A 20,058-nucleotide genomic window follows, 5' to 3' on the forward strand; every position below is an offset into this window, starting at 1 on the left:
ATTGTTCTCGTTGTTTTCTGAGAATGTTTTACGCGTGAGCAAGAGCGCAAGTTTTCAAAAGCGCTGCTATGCATAGGAAAAAGGCCGAGCTTGGACACTGAGCACGTCTGTGCATGTTGCCATGCTTGAAGAATGCGCTAGTCCGCAAGGTTGCAGGAACGGGATCGCTGACGAGATCTACAAGTCTTAGGTCGAATTCTCTTGCCGACCCCGTCTGCGATGCGACTCTGATGAGAATGGACCTGCAACAGAGGTGGCTCTCTGAGACAAGACAAGACCTTGGGGAGAGCGTCGACAGGGTGGACCGTGGGAGACCGTTGCGAGCTTGCCCTCATGGAGATTTCCGACCGGCCAACCTCGTGCCGCAACCCTAAACAAGCGTTTTTAGAAGCTCGGATCTGACGGACGGATGGGAGCCGCGCTGGTAACATGCTCCTTGCCGACGCTCGGTCGCAGGCAACACAGAAGAAGTACAGGCGGCAAGGTCGGGTCGTGCGAGCATGGGCCTTTAACAGGCTTGCAGCTGCGCCAAGGTTCTGCGTCTTGAGCGTGTGTGAAAGAGGAGCCTTCAAGCCAATCAGACAGAGCCGCAAAACAAGCGCAATTTGAATTCTGTGGTTTCGCAAAGAGCTAAAACACAGAATGCAGGGCCAGTTGGATCTCCGCTGCATACGCGGGTTCACAGGATACATACAGCTAGCTACCCTGCGTCTAGCAACGTTCCGTGCGGGTTGCCGGTCTGCGGTACTGGTCACACGATAAGACCCTCATTCTGACTCCGCAGCGGCGAACGAGAGCATCATTGCAATAGAGTCCCGAGGGGCCATGGTCGTGTGGTGTGTGTGGTCCTACAGAATCGACTCAAGTCGTTTTGTTTGTTCGCATGAAAAAGGAGCCTTTCCAAACACAAGATAAATCGAAAATAACTTTGCCGATGTGGGTGTGCGTGAGAGAGATAGAGAGAACGAGAGAGAGAGCGCAGCAGCCTTGTAAGCGACTTCTCTATCTACCCCTGCGCTTCTGCTGTGCCATGCGAGTAATTGGACCTGGCAAGCCAAGAGAGTGAAGCAACGATAAGCCAGCCAGCCATCCGAAAAAGAAAAAGAAAAAGAAAAAACAAGACTTCTTTGTGTGGATTTGATGCGAGAAAAGCCACAAATGGAATTGCTCCACATTCCCCTTGTCTCACGCCATCACCTGACTGCATTTACCAGCGCTGTTTTCGCCCCTGCCTGTGCTCCTTTTCTTCTTGCAATTACACCATCTCATTCCTCCTCCTCCTCCTCCTCCTCTCCGACCAAGACACACCAGCAAACACTCAATTTCATCCTACAGCCACCGCGCCATTTGCAAATTCGTTCCACCCTCGATCCATGGTCAATCCTGCCCTGTCTAGCACCACCAACAACAATGACAGCCTTCCAGCCTTGAACGCTCCCTCCAGCGGTGCCGCCGCTGCAGCCACCTCTATCCACCACGATCCAGCAGCGCAGGCACCACATCACACCCTCCTCGGCGACGGTGACAGCAGCAGTGACGATGGTGATGACGAAAGTACCAATGTCGGCAGCTTCACCGACCCCTCCTACGGACTTTCGGACACCAAGTCGGTAGAGTCTTATCGCATCCGTGACACAGAGTACGACGACGAGCAGGAACATGACGATGACGACGATGACGACGATGCAAAGACGCTCCAGGTTGGTGACTCGGGCTACTCGAGCACCGATCTCAAGCACCGAGCCTCGTCGCACCACTCGGCGCAGGACCTTGAAGCGTCCAACCCACCAAACGCGCCGCGCAGCACTGCCCATGCTGTAGATGAAGACGTCGACGAGGACGAATACGAAACTCATGCCTCGCTGCTAGGCACCGCTGGCTTTGCCGACCGCCGCGGCACCGCTTCTCGTCTTGCGGCACGCTCCGTCCTTTCTCGATTCTGGGAGATCGCGCGAGAAGCACTGCCCACCTTGATCGTATCCGTGCTGTCGCTCATCTTCTCCGGCGAGCTCCTCGTCCATCTCGCGCGTTGGCCCGTCTTCCAGAAAGTAGATAAACTCTTCATCCTCATCCCCATCCTGCTCAACATGAAGGGCAACCTCGAGATGAACCTTTCGCTCCGCATGTCCACCTCGGCCAACATTGGCGAGCTCGACGTGAGGAGGACCAGGGAGACGCTCATTCGTGGCAATCTGGCGCTGTTGCAGGTACAGGCGCTGATTGTGTCCATGTTTGCCGGTGTGCTCGCCTTTGTGCTGGGTGTTGTGACGCCGGATCCGCAGGTAGAGGCTCCTGTGTCGCCGGTGCCGGTCACGCCCAAGGCTCCGACACCCGAGAATGCGTTGATACAGACCATCGTCAGAAGCGCTTTTTCTGCTGTCACACTGCGCAACCGTCGTCGATCTTTAGCTGGATCTGCGGCTGCCAACCAGGGTACATCGTGGCTGCAGAAGCGACGCATCATACATCACCATCCGAAGCCACCCACGGACCCTGCCCTGCGTCTCCGCAATGGGTACTTCGAATTCGTTCTTGTCATTGCAACGGGCATGCTCTCGGCATCGCTCTCGTCGGCGGTGCTCGGATCGTTCATGTGTGCGCTTGTTATAGTTGCTCGACGTGCGGGCGCCAACCCGGACAACATTGCCTCGCCGCTGGCTGCCTCGTTGGGCGATCTCACCACCCTCACGCTGCTTGGCTTGCTCGCGTCGTCGCTGGTGCACTTCGAGGGCACGTTTTTGGCCACAGTCATCCTCGCCGCTATGGCGGTGGCGTGCATCGCGTCGTTCATCGTCGCGTACAGGAACGCGTACGTGCGGGAGCTTTTGACGTGCGGGTGGGTGCCACTGTTGATGGCCATGTTCATCTCGTCCGGTGCCGGGTTGGTGCTGGACAACTTCGTGGGCAGGTATCAGGGCTTTGCGCTGCTCGCGCCCGTCATCAGTGGGCTGCCGGGTGCGTGTGCGGCCATCTTTGCTTCGCGCATCACCACTGCTCTGCACTCGGGCAAAGGCGCGACGCTTCTGCGCGCCACCACAAAGGCCGGTAATGTAGGCGGCGTCCGAGGCGTGCTGGGCTCGATCCGCTCAGTGATGCTCATTCCGCCGATCGAGGGTTGGTTGGTGCCTATCAGCTTGATGAGTATGGGCGTGGGCATCAAGTCGACTTTCATTGTGCTGATTAGGGTGTCGGGCCAGATGACGTTTGGCTGGATCTTTGCGGGAACGTTCATCGGCGCCAGTGTAGTGGCGAACATGTTTGCGCTGTATCTTGCGCATGTGATCTGTTTGGTGCTGTGGAGCAGAGACTACGATCCGGACATCTACTGCTTGCCGTTTGTCTCTAGTATTGTGGATGTCGTCGGGCAGAGCTTGTTGGTCATGACGTTTACTCTGGCCACCGGGTTGGGTGACCACATTACGGCCGCGGTCAACGCTGGTGCTGGTCATGGGGGTGTTTAGAATGCTCAATCTTGCACTTGTTGAGCTTGTACTTTTAGTTTTTTCTCCCTTCGCAAATGCATTGGTCTCTTTCTCTTGTGTATTCTGTCCGGCCTGGTGGAGAGAGGTTCAATTGGGTGTGGGTGAGTTCGCCTCTGTTCGGTTGATGAGGGGAAGAGGATGAGAGGCGCATCGGAAGGGGATCTAACAATGTGAAAAAGCGGAAGTCGGAAAACTCGCTGTGTGCGGTCCAGACGAGACTTTCGACGTTCTCGACTTTGCGCTTCTATGCTCTGCACTCTCATCATTCACCCTACTTGCTGGGTGGACATCTAGCTCTGCGACTCTTACAGACGCTCTAGCTGTAACGCAAAGCGTCGGAGCTCTGGTTACGAGCCTCTCTCCCCCGACTGCGACAGGTGTGGAGCCCAATCGGCGTCTCTTCTAGTCTTCTTCCGGTCTTTCACTGCCCTGCTTTACGATCTAGTTTGCACGATGGCACCTGTAGCTGTCGAAGTCAAGCAGGAGCGAGGGCCGGCCTCGCCTGGCTCCCCCTCTCCCAAGCATATCAAAGATGAATCCCCGCTTTCATCGTCATCTTCACCGCTGACGCCGACCGACCCGACCGCGTCCACGTCGAAACGCACGCTCGAGGAGCAAGAGGATCTCGAAGCACGCACTCTCTTCCCAAACACCTCGAACCCACCACCGTACAAGAAACGCGTATGGACGCCTACACTGCACCTCACACAGCCGCCGCAACCGCCGCAGCCCGACCCGCGCACGGTGCAGGAGATGGCAGCGCAACAAGCGGCAACGGCTCTAGGATACGAGGGTCGGCGGATCAAAAAGTTCATGCAGCGTCGCACTGTCGACTACTTTGGCGCGCTCTCCCACCTCAACACCCGCCAGATGCTCACAACCACGACCCGGCCGGATGGGCTGCACGGCGGGGTGTACCCTACTCCGCACGCCATCCCCAACTTCCTCCTGCCCGCTGGCTACGCCAACTCGTCCACCAGCGTGCCCAAGCACCTAGTGCACACGAGCACCAACAAGATCCGGTGTCCCGTCAACGTCGTAAAGTGGATGCCGGACGGACGGCGCGTGCTGACCGGATCCACGTCGGGCGAGTTTACGCTGTGGAACGGGTTGACGTTCAACTTTGAGACGATTATGCAGGCGCACGATTCGGCGGTGCGCGCCATGGCATGGTCCAAGTCCGGCACCTACTTGATTTCGGCCGACCAGAACGGGACGGTCAAGTACTTCCAGTCGAACCTGAACACGCTGCAGGCGTTTAGTGCGCATACGGACTCAGCGCGCGGGTTGGCGTTCAGCCCGGACGACAGCAAGTTCGCTTCTGGCGGCGACGACAGTCTGTTGAAGATCTGGGACTTTGACTCGGCCAAGCAGGTGCGCGAGCTGACGGGCCACGGCTGGGATGTCAAGTGTCTCGACTGGCACGCGAGCAAAGGGCTGCTGATCAGCGGGAGTAAAGACAATCTGGTCAAGGTGTGGGATCCACGCGCCACACCGAGCGGCACGTGCCTGGCGACGTTCCACAACCACAAGAACACGGTGCAGGCGTGCAAGTTCTCGCCGGACGGGTTGCGCTTTGCCACGGCCTCGCGTGACATGACGGTCAAGCTGTACGACCTGCGCATGATGGCCGAACAGACCACGCTCAAGGGCCACAACAAGGAGGTGTGCAGCCTGGACTTCCACCCGCTGCACCACGACTTACTCGTGTCCGGGGGCAGTGAGGGCTCGATGCTCTTCTGGGACCTGAGCGGCGCGACGGGCGAGGCGCTGAGCGCGGCGAACTGGGGCGAGAGCAGGATGGTCGGCGGCGGCGGCGAAGGCATGGATGTGGGCGAAGGCAGGAAGAGTGGCGACGAGTATCTGGTTTACCGCAACGAGGGCGCACACGAGAGCAACGTATGGAGCTTGGAGTGGCATCCGTTTGGCCATCTGCTGTGCAGTGGGAGCAACGACCACATGACGCGCTTCTGGCAGCGCGCGCGTCCCAACCAGGCAGTCGCGCAGCACTCGGCGGGTGGCGCAGCAGCCTTCGACCCCACCGCTGCCGGCACCTCGTTCCTCGCCTCCACTGCCACCGCCGCGGGCGACGACAGCTTCATCCCCGGCCTCGGCGCCGCACGCACCTTGATCCCCTCCACCGCCACCAATCACGCCAACGAGCAGCACCCCGCACAGGTACACGCGCACGACGACGTTGCCATCCCCGGCCTCGGCTTTGGCTTTGCCAACGCTCCCCCTCCCCCTCCCACGCAGCCGTATTCGGGGGCGGGAGCAGCAGTGCGCACCGGCTTCACCCCAGGCACCGGAGCAAACGCCCCGCTCCAGGGCGGCGCGGCTAACCACAACTACGGCTGGAACTCGCGCACCGGCCCCGGCCCCGGCGCCGCGCAGCCCGCCAGACCCGGCGGCTCCTACGGCTCGTTCTACTAGCACCACCGTGCATTACACTCGTTTCACTCTCTCTTACACACACACACACACACACACACATAATCCAAATCCAAATCCAAACTCTTGCACCCTCGCCTCCCTCGACCCAGACACACAGCCCCACGTGAGAAAGCATATGTTGAATTGACAGACCAAACCTGTAATGAACCAAAAGCCAAGCATGCAATGCAACCGTGCAACACCCCATTGCGCGCATTCACCCCATCAACCCCCTCCACTCGTCCTTGACGACCCACGGCGCATTCGGCTTCTTCTCCTTCCTCGCACACGCGGTGACGCGCTCGGCGATCGCATTCTTGCTCGCCGGCTTGCCCAGCCGATCGAGCACCTCCTTGAGGTCGTCCACCAGCCCGGCACGCGTCTTTGTGCTGCCGTCGATGGCGCTCAGCAGCGCGGGCATGGCGTCCTCCCTCAACTGATGCTTGAATGACGTCACTTCTTTGGCTGCAGGGGTGGCGGTCGAGGTGTCGAGGGACGCAGCGGCGGGGGTTGACGCGTTGGCGTCGCCCCACAGTGCGGCGAGCACGCCGCCGGCGGGCAGCGCGGCTTTGCGCACTTTGGTCGGGGTATCGACGACGGCGCCCGCGGCGAGCGCGTCATCGGTGGCCGCAGCAGTGCAGATCTCGACGGCCTCGGCAGACGAGGTGAACGTGAACGGGTTCAGGCCGAAACACGCGTCGTTGAGCAGCTCGATGCGATAGGCCGAGAACAGCTCGTAGTCGCACTTGCCAAACTCGGCCTCCCAGTGCGGGCCCGTGGAAAATGGCACGAGCTTGGCATCGAAGCGTCGACCCAACAGCTTGACCTTCTTCTTCTTCTTCGGATGCAGCAGATTGGTCGTCCCCGCAAGCGAGGGCGCAGGCGGCGGCACCGGCAGACCCTTCGCATTCACCTCGACCACCTCGTCGTCGTCGTCATCCACCTCCATCGCAGCCAACCTCTGCTGTTCCTCCTCCTCTTCTACCTCCAAATCATCCACCAGCCAATCATCCATCTCGGAATCCTCATCCTCATCCGCGACACTGTCGTCTTCCTTCTCCTCGCCATCCTGCACATCTTCGCCCTCGACCTGGCCCATCTCCTCCCAGTCGGCGTCCGAGTCGTACGAGTAATCCAAAGAGACCGGATCCTGCCCCAATGGACAGCGAGGCCCGATGAGGTTGGTCGACTTGGTCCACGTGCCGTACCAACCTGGTCGGCGGTCCGACTCGAACTGCAGCAGCTTGAGCTGCACCTTGTTGCGGTCCTGCAGTGCGTCGAGCGCCTTTTCGGCTTGCTCCTGTGCGTTGCCACCGAGGACGTCTGATTCGGTCACAATGCGCTTGATCTCGCGCACCGACACCGGTGGGTGCACGCCTTTGCGTCGGCGAGGCGCGTCCGCGGCTTTCGACCGTTTCAGCACAGAAGAGCGTGTGAGGAATTGTGAAAGCATCTCTTCGCGCGTCAGATCCTCTTGGCCCATCTGCGGTTCTTTGGCGGCGGCGGCTTCGGCGGCAGCACCAGCAGAGGACGCAAAGCGGTTGATCGGCGCGAGGTCCTTGTACTGGCAGGGCAGGAAAGTGCGGTGAAAGTCCGAAACCCCTTCAGCATCCTTTCCAGCGGCACTGCTACTCGAAGCCACGGCAGCACCGACGCTCGATTTGGTCGGGCTCTTGGGCGCGGCCTTCTTGACGAAAGAAGTGAAGAAATTGGCCTGACGCTTCTTCTTTTCTTCGGCTCTCTTCTGTTCAGCCTCCTTGGCCTCCTTGGCCTTCTGCTTCTCCAACTCCTTGGCCTCGCGCTCGAGTCGCTTAGCCTCCTTGGCCTTCAGGCGCTCAGCCTTGGCGGCCTCTTTTTCAACCTTCTCCTTTTGTTTTTCTGGCGAGAGCTCTACAAGCTCCTTGGCTTTGCGCTTGTCCTTGGGCGAGGAGGAGCTGGAGGGGGTGGACGCATCAGCTGCGGCGGCAGAGCGCTTGGCACTGGGCAGAGGTGTGGAGATGGATGAAGACGATGACTTGCGTTTGTGCGATGCGATCGGTGTCGAGGGGGCGGGCTTGTCATGCTCGGTGTCGGCGACAGAGCCGTCGTCGAGATCGTCGTCGATAGCGATCGGCTGCGAGGAACTGCATCCAGCTGCGTTGGACTTAGCCTTGGACGGCGTGGAAGAGGAAGCGAGCTTGTCGACAGCCACGGTAGCCGAGATCTTGGACTTTGTGTATTTGTCGAGCAAGGCTTGTCTCTCTTCTTGCTTGAGGTTGTTGAAGAGTTGCTGTGCCTGTGCGCGAGCTGCTTCGCGGTCGCTACGGCGCTCGGAGAGCTTGTCGAGGAACTCGGCTGGTAGCATGGACTGGTCGGTCACTTCCCATCGCCACAGCTGGAGAGCAGCCGGAACAGCAGGAGCGTCATCGGCAGTGGTCGTGAGGGAATGACCAGGAACCGCGCTGCTGTCAATGCCGTAATTTTTCCTCTCTGCGACCGCATTGATGGCGGCCTGAATGCAAGGTAGTGATAATTTGCTCTTGGAACTCGAAGCCGCGGAAGCTTCGGAGTCGCTCGAGCCAAGCTCGGCTTCGGGCATGAGCCTGCTGCGGATGGACTTTGCGAGTTCGACCAGAGACTTGTCGCTCTCCTGCACGAGTTTAGCAACGACGTGGAGATGCTCGGCAGGGATCTCGTCGAACTTGTCCTGAACGTCGAGGAACTCTTGGAAAGTGATGACGGCCTTGAGGACAGGCATGGTGCCGGTCCAGTTGACAGCCTTCTGCTTGAGAACGAGTTTGCCATTTTTGAGTTCGACAAAGGGAGTGGTGGGTGTGCTGCTGCTGAGCTTGGCTTTCTTTGCTGCTGGGGCCGAAGGCGAGGACGAAGCTCGTGACGTGGTCTTGGTCGGGGTTGCATCAGCTTTCACCGACTCATTGCTTTTTGCGTTGCTTGGGCCTTCTGCGGATGAAGCTATGGGTCGGTTCTCGACGTCGCTCGAGGAGGAAGCCTTGTTACGCGAGGACTGCGACTTTGCGGCGCCCGACGCCTTGCGCTTGAGGCTGTTGGTAGCCATGGTTCGATCGATGTTGATGTCGGAATCAGAAAGCATGGTATCGAAGCACGACGAAGGCGAGGGTGATGGTGGCGGAACAAGAACGCTCATCGCTCAGCTTTGTACGTGCGTGTGCTGAGAGGTTGTGTGAAGCCAGTCAGGCTAAGGGGGGGAGTGGGGGGTTGGGGGGTTGGAGGAGCGAGCGACGAGGTGCCTTGTATGCCGCGACTTCGGCCTACACCCGAGAAGGAGTGGATCGCAATGAATGAATCGGACCAACCGAGGCGGTTTGAAAGAGATAGGAGCTCGACGGACAGAGTCTGCGGGAGGACCGGATGAGCCGGCTCGGAAAGTCGATGTTGAGCTCGATGTCCGTGAAAGATGAAGAAGGCTACGAGAGAGATGCGAAAGAAACGGTTAATGCAATGCTTGAAGAGTTTGTGACAGGGACGGTTGAAGTGATGATGAGGTGGTGACAGGAAGTAAGTGAGCGGTTGATTCGAGTCGACCTGGCTGCGCGTGTTGCTTGCGCCTTTCTCTCTCTCTCTAGTGTCACTTTTTTTCGCGTCACGTAGGCTGAGTGGCCACCAGAGACCTCATTCCATTTCGGCACCTCCAACAGGCCACACTCACCCACACACACATGCACGCACGCCAGGATGTCTTCACCTTCGCGCTCAACCCAAAGTCGTCGGCGCTGAGCTGGTCTTTCGTGCGTGCTCTAGACCCCTTTCTTCTCGCTCTGGTTCTCGTTCTCGCACTCGCTCTCTAGCCACAGCGGAAGAAAAGCGTGTAAATTGACAGGCTGACGCTCATGACGCGGGCGGAGAGTGTGTGTTTCTCTACGCGTCGCGCGTTGCGAGTCTCACTCCACACAAACCGAAAAAGTGCATAGCTACCCGTGCGAGATGCGAATCGTCGAGTTGCTCAGCACGGCGCAGTTCCCCAGGTGCAGAAGCTCGCTCCAACCAACCAAACTCCCACAGCTTCCAATCGCACGGCCTTCGTCTTCGTCTTCGTCAGCTCCTTCGCCCATAATGTTCTTACAACAAGCATCGAAAGCACACAATGCTGGTCAGGCAGCACAGAAGGAGAAGCTTGCCAAGGAAAAGGCCGCCATGCGCCCATGGGTGGAAAAGTACCGCCCCAAGACCATCGACGACGTGGCCGCACAGGAACACACGGTCGCCGTGCTCAAAAAGACGCTCATGTCCAACAACCTCCCGCATATGCTCTTTTACGGACCTCCTGGTACTGGCAAGACATCCACCATCCTCGCATTGGCACGACAGCTGTTTGGGCCCGAGCTCATGAAGACGCGAGTGCTCGAGCTCAACGCCTCAGACGAGAGAGGTATCAGTGTGGTCAGGGAGAAGATCAAGAACTTTGCAAAGCTCGCCGTCACCAACCCAAAGGAAGGCTTTCCGTGCCCACCCTTCAAGATCATCATTCTCGACGAGGCGGATAGCATGACCCAGGATGCGCAGAGTGCATTGAGGCGAATCATGGAACAATACAGCAGGATCACGAGGTTCTGTCTGGTTTGCAACTATGTCACTCGGTAAGTCGCTCGCCTCCCGTTGTACGCGACATCACAATGCAGCGTGCTGACCATTGCTCCCCCCCCTTTTTTTCTCTCTTTCATTTTGCGCTGCGCTGGCTCTCTACAGCATCATCGAGCCGCTCGCCTCACGTTGCAGCAAGTTCCGTTTCCGCTCGCTGGACAGCTCCTCCACCAAGACCCGACTCGAAATGATCGCCTCTGCCGAATCTGTCTCGTTCCAAGATTCCACCGTCCTCGATACCCTGATCAGCACTTCAGACGGCGACTTGCGACGCGCCATTACCTACCTGCAGTCCGCCTCGCGCCTCCACAGCATCGCCAGCGACGACAAATCCTCTGTCACTTCCGAGTCCATCATCGAGATCGCAGGCGTTGTTCCCACCCGCGTTATCACCGGCCTCGCAGATGCCGTCGGCATCGAAGCGTACAGCTCGGACGACGATGTCGAGATGGAAGCCGTCGGCGTGGCGGCAAAGAAGAGAGAAGCTTTCGAGCGGATCAGAGAAGAAGTGAGGATCATTACGAGGGAGGGATACTCGATCACACAGCTGCTGGTGCAGCTGCATGACTATGTGATTGCCCATCCGACTGTGTTGGCAAAAATCAAGGCAAAAGCTGCTTTGCTCATGGCAGAGATGGACAAGTGCCTGACGGACGGTGCCGACGAGGAGCTGCAGCTGCTCAATCTGTGTCTCAAGTTGCAAGAGGTTGTGCAGACCGATGGCAAGGCTTACGTCTGAAGTGATGTTGAGCTGCTCCATCCCGTGTTCAATCTCTTCTTGTCCTTGCAATCCTGTACTTTTAGTCAATCCAATTCAGCGTGCTGAGATGCTCGTCTATGTGTTTTGCATGAATAGAGCCACTCGTCTGGAAGAAGGCACGATCAAGACCGCCATGTGGTGTGAGCAACTTGCTCCACGTCCCACAGAAGCGGCAACTCAAAAAGTAAATTTAAAAGTAAAAACATAAATTGCTGTAATGGAGGCGAGTCACACGGACCTTCGTTCACTTTCTTCTTGACTTTCTTCTCTTCATCGTCATCGTCATCGTCGTCATCAGCATCAGACACCCCGTCCTCACATTGCAAATCGTGCGCCGCCGACCACATATCGGCTACTTACCTGGCCCCGTCCTCGAATTTAGGCAAGTATACCACGTTACTACAAATGACTGGGACACACCCCGTCCCCGGAGCGGGCCCTTCCCACTCACACTCTTCCACCATTCCGACAACCTCATCCGCCGCCACCTCGTCGTCCAAAACGATCGTAATCAAGCTCGGCACATCATCCATCATCTCGGAAGAGACGCAGCTGCCCAAGATTGCCATCCTCAGTTCGCTCGTCGAGACATGTCACAAGCTCCGCTCTCTCGGGCACAAAGTCGTCATCGTCTGCTCGGGAGCCATTGGAATGGGACGTATCCGAATGCACATCAACGAGAAGCCTAAATCGCTCGGCGAGCGCCAGGCACTCGCCGCCCTGGGGCAGCTGCGTCTCATCGCACTGTGGGACTCGCTGTTCGGCACGGTCGGTATCGATGTCGCCCAAGTCCTCCTCACGCGAAACGATATTGCAGACCGACCGCGATACAACAACGCACGCACTACGCTCAACACGCTCATCTCACCGCCTTTCAATGCGATCCCAATTGTGAACGAGAATGATACGGTCTCAGTGTCGGAGCTGAGGTTTGGCGATAACGACACATTGTCAGCGATCACGGCGGGGTTGGTAGATGCGGATTTCTTGTTTCTGTGCACGGACGTGGATGGGCTGTACACGGGCAATCCCCGCAGCGATCCTCATGCAAGAAGGTTGGGAGTGGTGGAAGACGTGGCGGCGGCGAGGAAGGCGGTTTCGGTGGCGACGATGGGTTCTAGCTTCGGGACGGGTGGTATGCAGACGAAGCTCATCGCGGCCGAGTTGGCGACGGCGGCAGGCGTGGCGACGGTAATCATCAACGGCGAGCACCCTGAAAACATGATCAAGGTCGTCGCTAAAGGGATCCCCAGCTCGTCGAGCTCCAGCTCGCTCGAGAGTGCACCGCTGCGCATGGACTCACTGGCGTCCTCCGTGTCGTCTTTGGCTTCGGAGGACAAGGAGCTCATAGGGTATCCGCCACTCGACGGCCCACCTCACACAATCTTCCTGCCCAAGCCCAATCCGCTCTCGTCGCGCAAATGGAGCATCCTGCACGCGCTCCACCCAGCAGGTGCGCTCATCATTGACGAAGGCGCCTTCAACCGCATTGTTCGAACGGACTCGGGTGGGCGACTGCTCCCCGCTGGCGTTGTTGGCGTGGAGGGCAACTGGGAGCGCATGCAGGCAATCCGGCTGGTTGTGCGACGCCGTATTTCAAAACACGTCCCGCACACAACGGGTCTCGAGCAGGGCGCACCACTCACCAACTCCACTCCCATCGCCCGTAGCCTCGGCCAGTACCTGCTGCGCACCGACTCAGAGTCGGCGGTGTCCGGCACAAGGACTCCGCCCGTCATCGACTCGCTGCGAAAGGACGTTTCCGTCCCCGCATCGCCTACGCCTCCCCCAGTTGCAGTTGCGCCAACGGCAGCCACGCAGGTCAGCGACGAGGCGGCGGCGGGAGAAGACTGGGAATGGCAGCTCATCGAAGTGGGGCGTGCGCTGGCGAACTATACGTCGATCGAGAGCGAACGCATCAAGGGCCTCAAATCGTCGCAGATCTCTTCGACGCTAGGATACGCGGATTCGGACTACGTCACGGACCAAGTGGCTCTGCACACGTTCTCGCTCCCCTCTCCCCTTCCTCCCCTGTAGGCAAAACTCCCCTTGCGCACACATTCACATCACATCGTCTTCTCTCTTCCCTGCACACTTAAGAGCAGTGTTGTCACCAGATTAACATTGAAAACGCTTTCTGCATCGAGCACCGCGCTACGACATGGTAGGCATGTTGACGGTGGCCCTTTCGGACAGCTGGGCGTCGTCGGACCTCCAGAGCGACGTCGAGGTCTTGAATGATGTGTAAAAGTTGAGCGCCGACTTGCCGTAGAAGCCGATATCGCCCAGAACGGAGCCCTTGTTGCCGGACCAGGCGAACATGGGCAGCGGCACAGGCACGGGCACGTTGACGCCCAGCTGGCCCGCATTGACGGTCTTCTCAAACTTGCGTGCAGTGGCGCCATTGGTCGTAAAGATCGCCGCGCCATTGCCGTACTTGTTCTTGTTAATGTAGTCGACGGCCTGGTCGAGCGTATCCGCCTTGACGACGACCAAAGTGGGGCCGAAGATCTCCTGGTCGTACGCCTTCATCCCGGGACCAGCCTCGACAATCGACGGACCGACAAAGTTGCCGTTCGGATACTCGGGGCAGGAGAAGTCGCGGCCGTCGAGCAGGATCTTGCCGCCCTCCTGCTCAACGCTGCCCGTGAGCGATCGAACGCGGTCCCGCGCCTGGGGCGAGATGAGCGGACCCAGATCCGCGCCCTCCTCAAAGCCGCCGGATACCTTGAGCTGCTTTGCACGCTCGACGAGCTCAGGTACCCACGATTGCGCCTCGCCCACCGCCACAACCACCGAGAGCGCCATACACCGCTGGCCGGCAGCACCGAACGCAGCACCGGCGATCGAGTTGAGCGCAAAATTCTTGTTGGCGTCCGGCATGAGGATGGCGTGGTTCTTGGCGCCGAGGTTGGCCTGGACGCGCTTGCCGTTGGCGGTGCCGCGGTGGTAGATGTGCGAACCGGCCTTGTCCGAGCCGACAAACGAGATGGCCTTGATGCGTGGGTCGTCGCAGATTCCGTTGACAATGTCGACAGCGCCGTTGACGACGTTGAGCACGCCCTTGGGCATGCCGGCGCGCTCGCACAGCTCGGCGATGATCATCGACGCACCGGGGACGCGCTCCGAGGGCTTGAGCACCAGCGTGTTGCCTGTGACGGTAGCCATGGGGATGGACCAGAGCGGGATCATGGCGGGGAAGTTGAAGGGGGCAATGGCAGCGGTGACGCCGAGCGGCTCACGACGAGCGTACGTGTCCATGTCCTTGGACACCTCGATGCGCTCCTCCATCAGAGTGCTGGTGATGCCGCAAGCCACCTCGACGACTTGCAGACCACGGAGCACGTCGCCCTTTGCATCGGCGAAAGTCTTGCCCTGCTCTAGAACGATGGCGTTGGCGATGTCGTCCATGTGATCACGCAGGAGCGCCTGGAGCTTGAACATGACCTGCTGTCGGCTGAGCAGGCTCGTGTCCCTCCACGCGGGAAAAGCCGCCTGGGCATTGGCCACGGCGGCGTCGAACTCGGACTGAGTGGTGAGCGGTACTTTCGAAAGAAGCGCCTGCGTGGACGGATCGTTGACGTCGAGCCAGGACGAGGTGGAAGAGTCGACAAACTTGCCGTCGATGTAGTTCTTGGTGGTGCCGCCGAGCATCGAGGTGCCCTGCCACTTGGACTCGACATCCTTGGCGCGCGAGAGGGCCAGCTGGCTGAGCTGCGCCTGGGCTGCACCGGCAGAACTGGCAGCAGCGGGCTGTGCCAGTCTAAGAGTGGCCGAGGTGGAGAGGCATCGTGCCGCGTTGGCAGAGGTGATGGCCTTGGAAGAGGCGCGGAGGAGGCTGACTGAACGCATGCTTGCTAGTCCAGAGTAGGCGCCGAGAAGATGGTGGTGATCGTGGTCGGGTTGGAAGAACTGAGGATGGCAGCGGCGGCGGCCTTTTTCAAGGGACGGAGCGGGTGTTGCTCTGTGTGTCAACGGGGATGCGTCTCAGTAAGCGGCAATAGGCCCGACCGGCAGAAGAGCAGACGAGACAGAGCGGGGTAATGACAGCGACAGGCACCGAAGCGCGTTGTCTCTCAGCATCGGTCCAATCAATTTCGTTTCTTCGGTTGTAATGGTCGACCAATCCGAGAGCCTCGAGCCCGACTATCCGTAACCACCGGGCTTTTTCCATTGCTATAATTTGTTAATTTTTTTTGGGTTTTTCTGCATCATCTGCAGGCCTTGTCAAGATAAGGAGGATCGTTGTGTGTCATAAAGCCGATCTTCTTGGGATTGCAGGGCCGCTCACTGCCCGATTGGTTCTCTTTCCGGCTTCCTGTCAAAAAAAGCAGGTATTGGCCGTTCAAGTCACCGAATTTTTATCCTTTGCTGTGATAGTCACAGTGTCGCTCAGTGGAAGCAAAAGCGTCCTGTAGCTCAGATTGTCATTGCTATCAGGCGGCATAGACGTGAAGAGGTTTGAAGAAAGACTTTGAAAGACAGTTGGGGTAGAGGAGATGCACGAGGGTCGGAGGATGCGACAGGAAACAGAGCAGGGCTTAGACGCGACGAGTCAAACAGAGGGAGAGGAGGAGGAGAGAGAGGACCACGGAAGGGGGACCCGAGAAACAGACGAGCCTGAGACGAGATCAAGCAGCTGATGCAGACACCACCATGGAGCAGCGGCACACTTGCTAGATGTGCAGCCGACGTTGGAAGCAACCAAGAGTCGCGAAAGGAATTGCAACCGACGCAGAGAGTCGAATCGCGACCAAGGGTTGACCTAGACCCGACCTTAGCTTCAAGACTTCTTGTTGGAGCTTAGGTTGTAAGTGAGGTGCTGCGGATTCAGGATTCTACCCGGAGCATCAGTGGAGGAAGCGTGGTAGGTCTTGTTTGAAGGGTCAGTGGCAACTCAACGTTCCGGGCAGGCAGAGAACGGCAGCAAACTTCGAGGTCGCAACTGAGGGTCTTTGGACCTCACGTCAGGGCTGAACGGTGGTTCCACTGTAACGCAGCGTTGACACCGCTCGCTTCATCTCGGTCTCCCGTGTTTTTGAACGAAAGAATCCATCAAGGTGTCCCTATGTCGAAGAAAGTTCCGGTAGTAGATCGTAACGCCTTGTATTTTTTAGTATGTTAGATCTAAGCCGCGGCGAAAATGAGCTTGAAGATCACTTTCCGCAGTCTTGATGTGCGGTCAGAAAAGAAAGAGAGAAAAAAATCCGCTTGCGTGTGCAGATCGACAAGCCAAACGGTCTGTTTTGGACGATCCTTTCTTCTTCTCCAACATCATCGCCTTCATCTCGGCTGCGCCGCGCCTTTTCGATCGTCACGCAGTAAGTTCACCCGACAATACGCCCCGCCCTTTCGTGTTTCAAAGGATGAGAACCACTTTCACAGACCTGATCCGATACACCTCTGCGCCGAATCAGCGCAGAGGGTCAGAGGACAACCACTTTATTGCCTTTTTTGGCTGATCACATGCGAGCGGCTACGACGCAAAAGACTAGTGTTGGACGGGACAGTTAATGACTGACCATTTCCCCCATCCATCCGACTTTGCCTTGCCTTGCAGATCAAGTGGTCTATCGTTTTCCAGATGCTCGGTCTGTCCACTTCACCAGCTTTGTGTTCTCCGCGTACCTGCTCGAGGTCGTGGTAGACTGTCATCGACAATATGCCACATTTTGAAGAAACAAACACCGACAAAGAACCACCGAAACTCGAGACCCAGCTAGGCACGGATACGACGCTCATAACGACCAAAGCTGCTCCGACTCTGGATGTCGCTCGTGTCGATACCTTGCTCGTCTTTTGGCCTGACAAGCTTGTCCACTTGTCCCACTTCGCCTCCGCTCGAGGCAAACATCTTGCGACTGGACGCGAGACTTGCCCAACCCTGCTTGTAGGCAGAGTGGTACGTGGCCATGCCCGGGAAGCTGCCGTAGTTGTTGTCGGCGCTCTGCCAGCCTCCAACGTCGATACCGATGTTGTCGCGAACGCGATCGCATCGAAACATCTTTTGATCGTTGGATCTCTCTTGACCAGGAACGATGCAGACATCAAGATCGACATTGGTCCTTTCGCTAGCCATACGAGCACTTCAATTTGGCTGTCCATCTCGGAATCTCCTACACATGCCGAGCTGCCCATAGTTACTTCCGTCCGCTTCGAGACATCGGAGATCACCAACGGACATGCCGGCGTCGATGGCGGACATTCGCCTAATGCTTCGTGTGCAGTCAGCCTGGTGGGCTACGGCGTTCCCAACTCGCGAATGCTGCAGTATTTTGCGCTCGAATCGCTCCGTCTTGCACCCGTTTCTGGCATGAAGCTCGTCTCTACAGCGACTGCGCTGCTTGTGCCCGATGCACAGTTGTCCGCTGGTACGTCTCCGACCGCCGCTTCTGCGCCGTCGACGCTAGAAACCAAGTTTTTGCAGCTTCTCCATTTGGATCCGGTTCATTGGCGGTCCTTTCGCAGCGTGCGACCAAACGCAGGTCAATTGCCTCGAGGCACTGCTTTGCGCAAAGCTATCGATGTGATCAACCAGCTCCAGGCACTGCACGAGCATCTCGCCACATACCCCACATCATCGAGCGGTCAAAGCACTGAAAACGGGAGGACTGGCATCGCAGTATGTGACGCTGAGGCTCACGAGCGTTCGTCGTTCCTCTCGCGCATTGGCAATGTGGCGACTAAGATCGCTCTCGCTATACAGGGCGCACTTCGACATCCGTTATTCACTGCCAAAGAGCACGCCGTTGCGGTCGATGGAGTCGCCAGACGACCGATCGGCCAAAATGACATGTCCTTGCGATTGACAAGCATGTCGACGAGCGCTCGACAACTCGATGTGCGCGTCTCGCAGCTCCTGGTCGCTCCTCGGCTGGCGTCGCGATTGCGATACTTGCGCAAGCAACAGAAGCTGCCCATCGACTCGATCGCTGCGCCTTACATTGGACTGTGGAATGCGATCTGGCTGATTGCCAACGACATCATCTTGGGCCACGCAGCCAGTGTGCTGCTGCTTCAAAACAAGACTTTGCTTGCTGAACTGGCGCGCACCCTGTCGGAGCGCTATCTGCTCGAGTCGGTGTTGTGGCTGCTGTCGTGGCTCGGGAACTGGCCTGCGGGTCTCAAGCTCAATACGGAGCTCTCGCTGTTTTTCAGCGATGCCTACTCTTCGCTCACGGTGGCTTGGCATGCACAAGGTCTGGCTCACATCCTTCCTCGACTGGAAAGCGTCATCGTCGTCGTAGCGTTTGCAGGTCGATTGATGGGGGTGACCATGATGCTTTGCATGGTGCAAGACTTGATATCGATATGCACGCTGCATATCACTGTGTTTTACTCTCTGTCTTTCCGGACGCTGCGTGCGTTCGTGTACGTGCTATCGTCGTTGTTCGATGTGTTTCGAGGCAAGAAGCGCAATGCACTGCGAGGTGGGCGGTTGGACGATGCGAGCTACGAGCTAGACCAGCTGCTGCTGGGGACGCTACTGTTCACGCTGGTTGCATTCCTATTTCCTACAGTCTATGTCTACTACCTGGCATTTGGGCTGGCGCGATTCGGACTTGTGGCGTTTGAAGCAGGCGTGGTGGAGACCTGCTTAGGACTGCTCAACCACTTGCCACTGTTTGCGCTCCTTCTGCGCGTCAAGGATGCCCATCGATTGCCCGCAGGCGTGTATCTCCAGGGCACGCGCGGTTCATCAGACGTTGGTGCGCCTGCACTACGAGTGGGCAGCTTCCGATTGCGCTCTCGACCTCTGGCAGTTGGTGACATCTTTGAGGGGTATGGCCGGCACGTCGGTGGTCTCGTTGAAGTTCCCAATATGCTGCTGCGATGTATTCTTGGTCGTTCGCTGCGGCCCCCACCGTCTTCCCGATAGAATGCAGCTGAAACCATTCTATTCTCTAAGACACTTTTGATTGATCAAAGAGTGTGTCGCTGTGGACTGTGAACGGCCGTTTCTACTTCAGACCAACGGAAAAAGGCGGTCGAGAAAGGCAAGCGTGAAGCAAGCACGCAAGCGCCTCTTCTTCCCCGGGCTCGGCCGTTTGACCAACTTGATGCGGGCTGATGCAGGGTTGATTGTACTCACACTCCACTGCTGCTTTTGCCTCGAGCCTTGACGGCCTAGCCGAACTCAGTCAGGCGCACTCGAAATTCAAATTTTCTAACGCGCTCCTGCGAAGCCATTCTTGAGTTGCGGTGAGTTGAGGTGACGAGGGAAGAGAATTGGGCACCTCTCCAGTCTGCTGCCGCCTCGCTGCGGGCGTGGAACCTAGTTCGCATCAGTTTCGGAAATTCGTCACAGTCCCAGTCATACACAGTCACACGCCAGAAGCTGCCAGGTCGAGAGAGAGTGGAGTTGATAATGCTCTCAGCCACCAGCTGCATGGCGCCCGCCCTTCTCATCTCATCTTCTCTGCTCTTCATCATCGTCATCGGAGCAGTCCGAGTGATCTCTTGCTTCCTTCCACCGACGTCCCGGCCAATTCCTTTGCACAACGCAGCCTTGGCCCAAAGACACCAGGCCGAATTGTACATGGGACAGGTGCTGCAACCTGATTCACATCAACTTCGATTCATACCGACGCTTCCGACACGGATCGCCGACAATTCCTGACCACAAACTCGGACTCATCGAATCGCAGCAGCGCTTCTGAAGGCAACTCCGCTGCGCCAAGGTTGATAGGGGAACGGGCTTTTATTTGCTCTGCCTGTTCGCCGTCGCGTTGATGGAAGGAGCCAACTCGCTCCGCTCTGACACGTTCCCTCATCGAGTCTTGC

General features: G+C 57.9%; 7 protein-coding genes across 7 annotated transcripts; 5 read left to right on the forward strand and 2 right to left on the reverse strand.

Annotated features, from left to right (window-relative positions):
• Positions 1-1,373: 1,373 nt before the first annotated feature.
• Positions 1,374-3,461, forward strand: EX895_000403 (uncharacterized protein; the record flags this gene model as incomplete). The annotated part of the gene is made up of 1 exon (XM_029881004.1): positions 1,374-3,461. One exon carries the CDS (start codon positions 1,374-1,376, stop codon positions 3,459-3,461), a length of 2,088 nt encoding a protein of 695 aa, XP_029742390.1.
• A 474-nt stretch (positions 3,462-3,935) lies between these two features.
• On the forward strand, positions 3,936-5,915 carry EX895_000404 (uncharacterized protein; the record flags this gene model as incomplete). The annotated part of the gene is made up of 1 exon (XM_029881005.1): positions 3,936-5,915. One exon carries the CDS (start codon positions 3,936-3,938, stop codon positions 5,913-5,915), a length of 1,980 nt encoding a protein of 659 aa, XP_029742391.1.
• Positions 5,916-6,132: 217 nt separating this feature from the next.
• On the reverse strand, positions 6,133-8,970 carry EX895_000405 (uncharacterized protein; the record flags this gene model as incomplete). The annotated part of the gene is made up of 1 exon (XM_029881006.1): positions 6,133-8,970. The coding sequence occupies one exon, from the start codon at positions 8,968-8,970 to the stop codon at positions 6,133-6,135; it is 2,838 nt and encodes a 945-aa protein (XP_029742392.1).
• A 1,016-nt stretch (positions 8,971-9,986) lies between these two features.
• Positions 9,987-11,253, forward strand: EX895_000406 (uncharacterized protein; the record flags this gene model as incomplete). Its single annotated transcript, XM_029881007.1, has 2 exons — positions 9,987-10,510; positions 10,620-11,253. The coding sequence occupies 2 exons, from the start codon at positions 9,987-9,989 to the stop codon at positions 11,251-11,253; spliced, it is 1,158 nt and encodes a 385-aa protein (XP_029742393.1).
• A 426-nt stretch (positions 11,254-11,679) lies between these two features.
• Positions 11,680-13,311, forward strand: EX895_000407 (uncharacterized protein; the record flags this gene model as incomplete). The annotated part of the gene is made up of 1 exon (XM_029881008.1): positions 11,680-13,311. The coding sequence occupies one exon, from the start codon at positions 11,680-11,682 to the stop codon at positions 13,309-13,311; it is 1,632 nt and encodes a 543-aa protein (XP_029742394.1).
• Positions 13,312-13,428: 117 nt separating this feature from the next.
• EX895_000408 (uncharacterized protein) lies at positions 13,429-15,126 on the reverse strand (the record flags this gene model as incomplete). Its single annotated transcript, XM_029881009.1, has 1 exon — positions 13,429-15,126. The coding sequence occupies one exon, from the start codon at positions 15,124-15,126 to the stop codon at positions 13,429-13,431; it is 1,698 nt and encodes a 565-aa protein (XP_029742395.1).
• Positions 15,127-16,936: 1,810 nt separating this feature from the next.
• Positions 16,937-19,153, forward strand: EX895_000409 (uncharacterized protein; the record flags this gene model as incomplete). Its single annotated transcript, XM_029881010.1, has 1 exon — positions 16,937-19,153. One exon carries the CDS (start codon positions 16,937-16,939, stop codon positions 19,151-19,153), a length of 2,217 nt encoding a protein of 738 aa, XP_029742396.1.
• Between the last annotated feature and the right edge of the window lie 905 nt (positions 19,154-20,058).

The sequence above is a fragment of the Sporisorium graminicola genome, chromosome SGRAM_1 (genome assembly GCF_005498985.1).
Source record: "Sporisorium graminicola strain CBS 10092 chromosome SGRAM_1, whole genome shotgun sequence".
NCBI classification, from domain to species: domain Eukaryota; kingdom Fungi; phylum Basidiomycota; class Ustilaginomycetes; order Ustilaginales; family Ustilaginaceae; genus Sporisorium; species Sporisorium graminicola.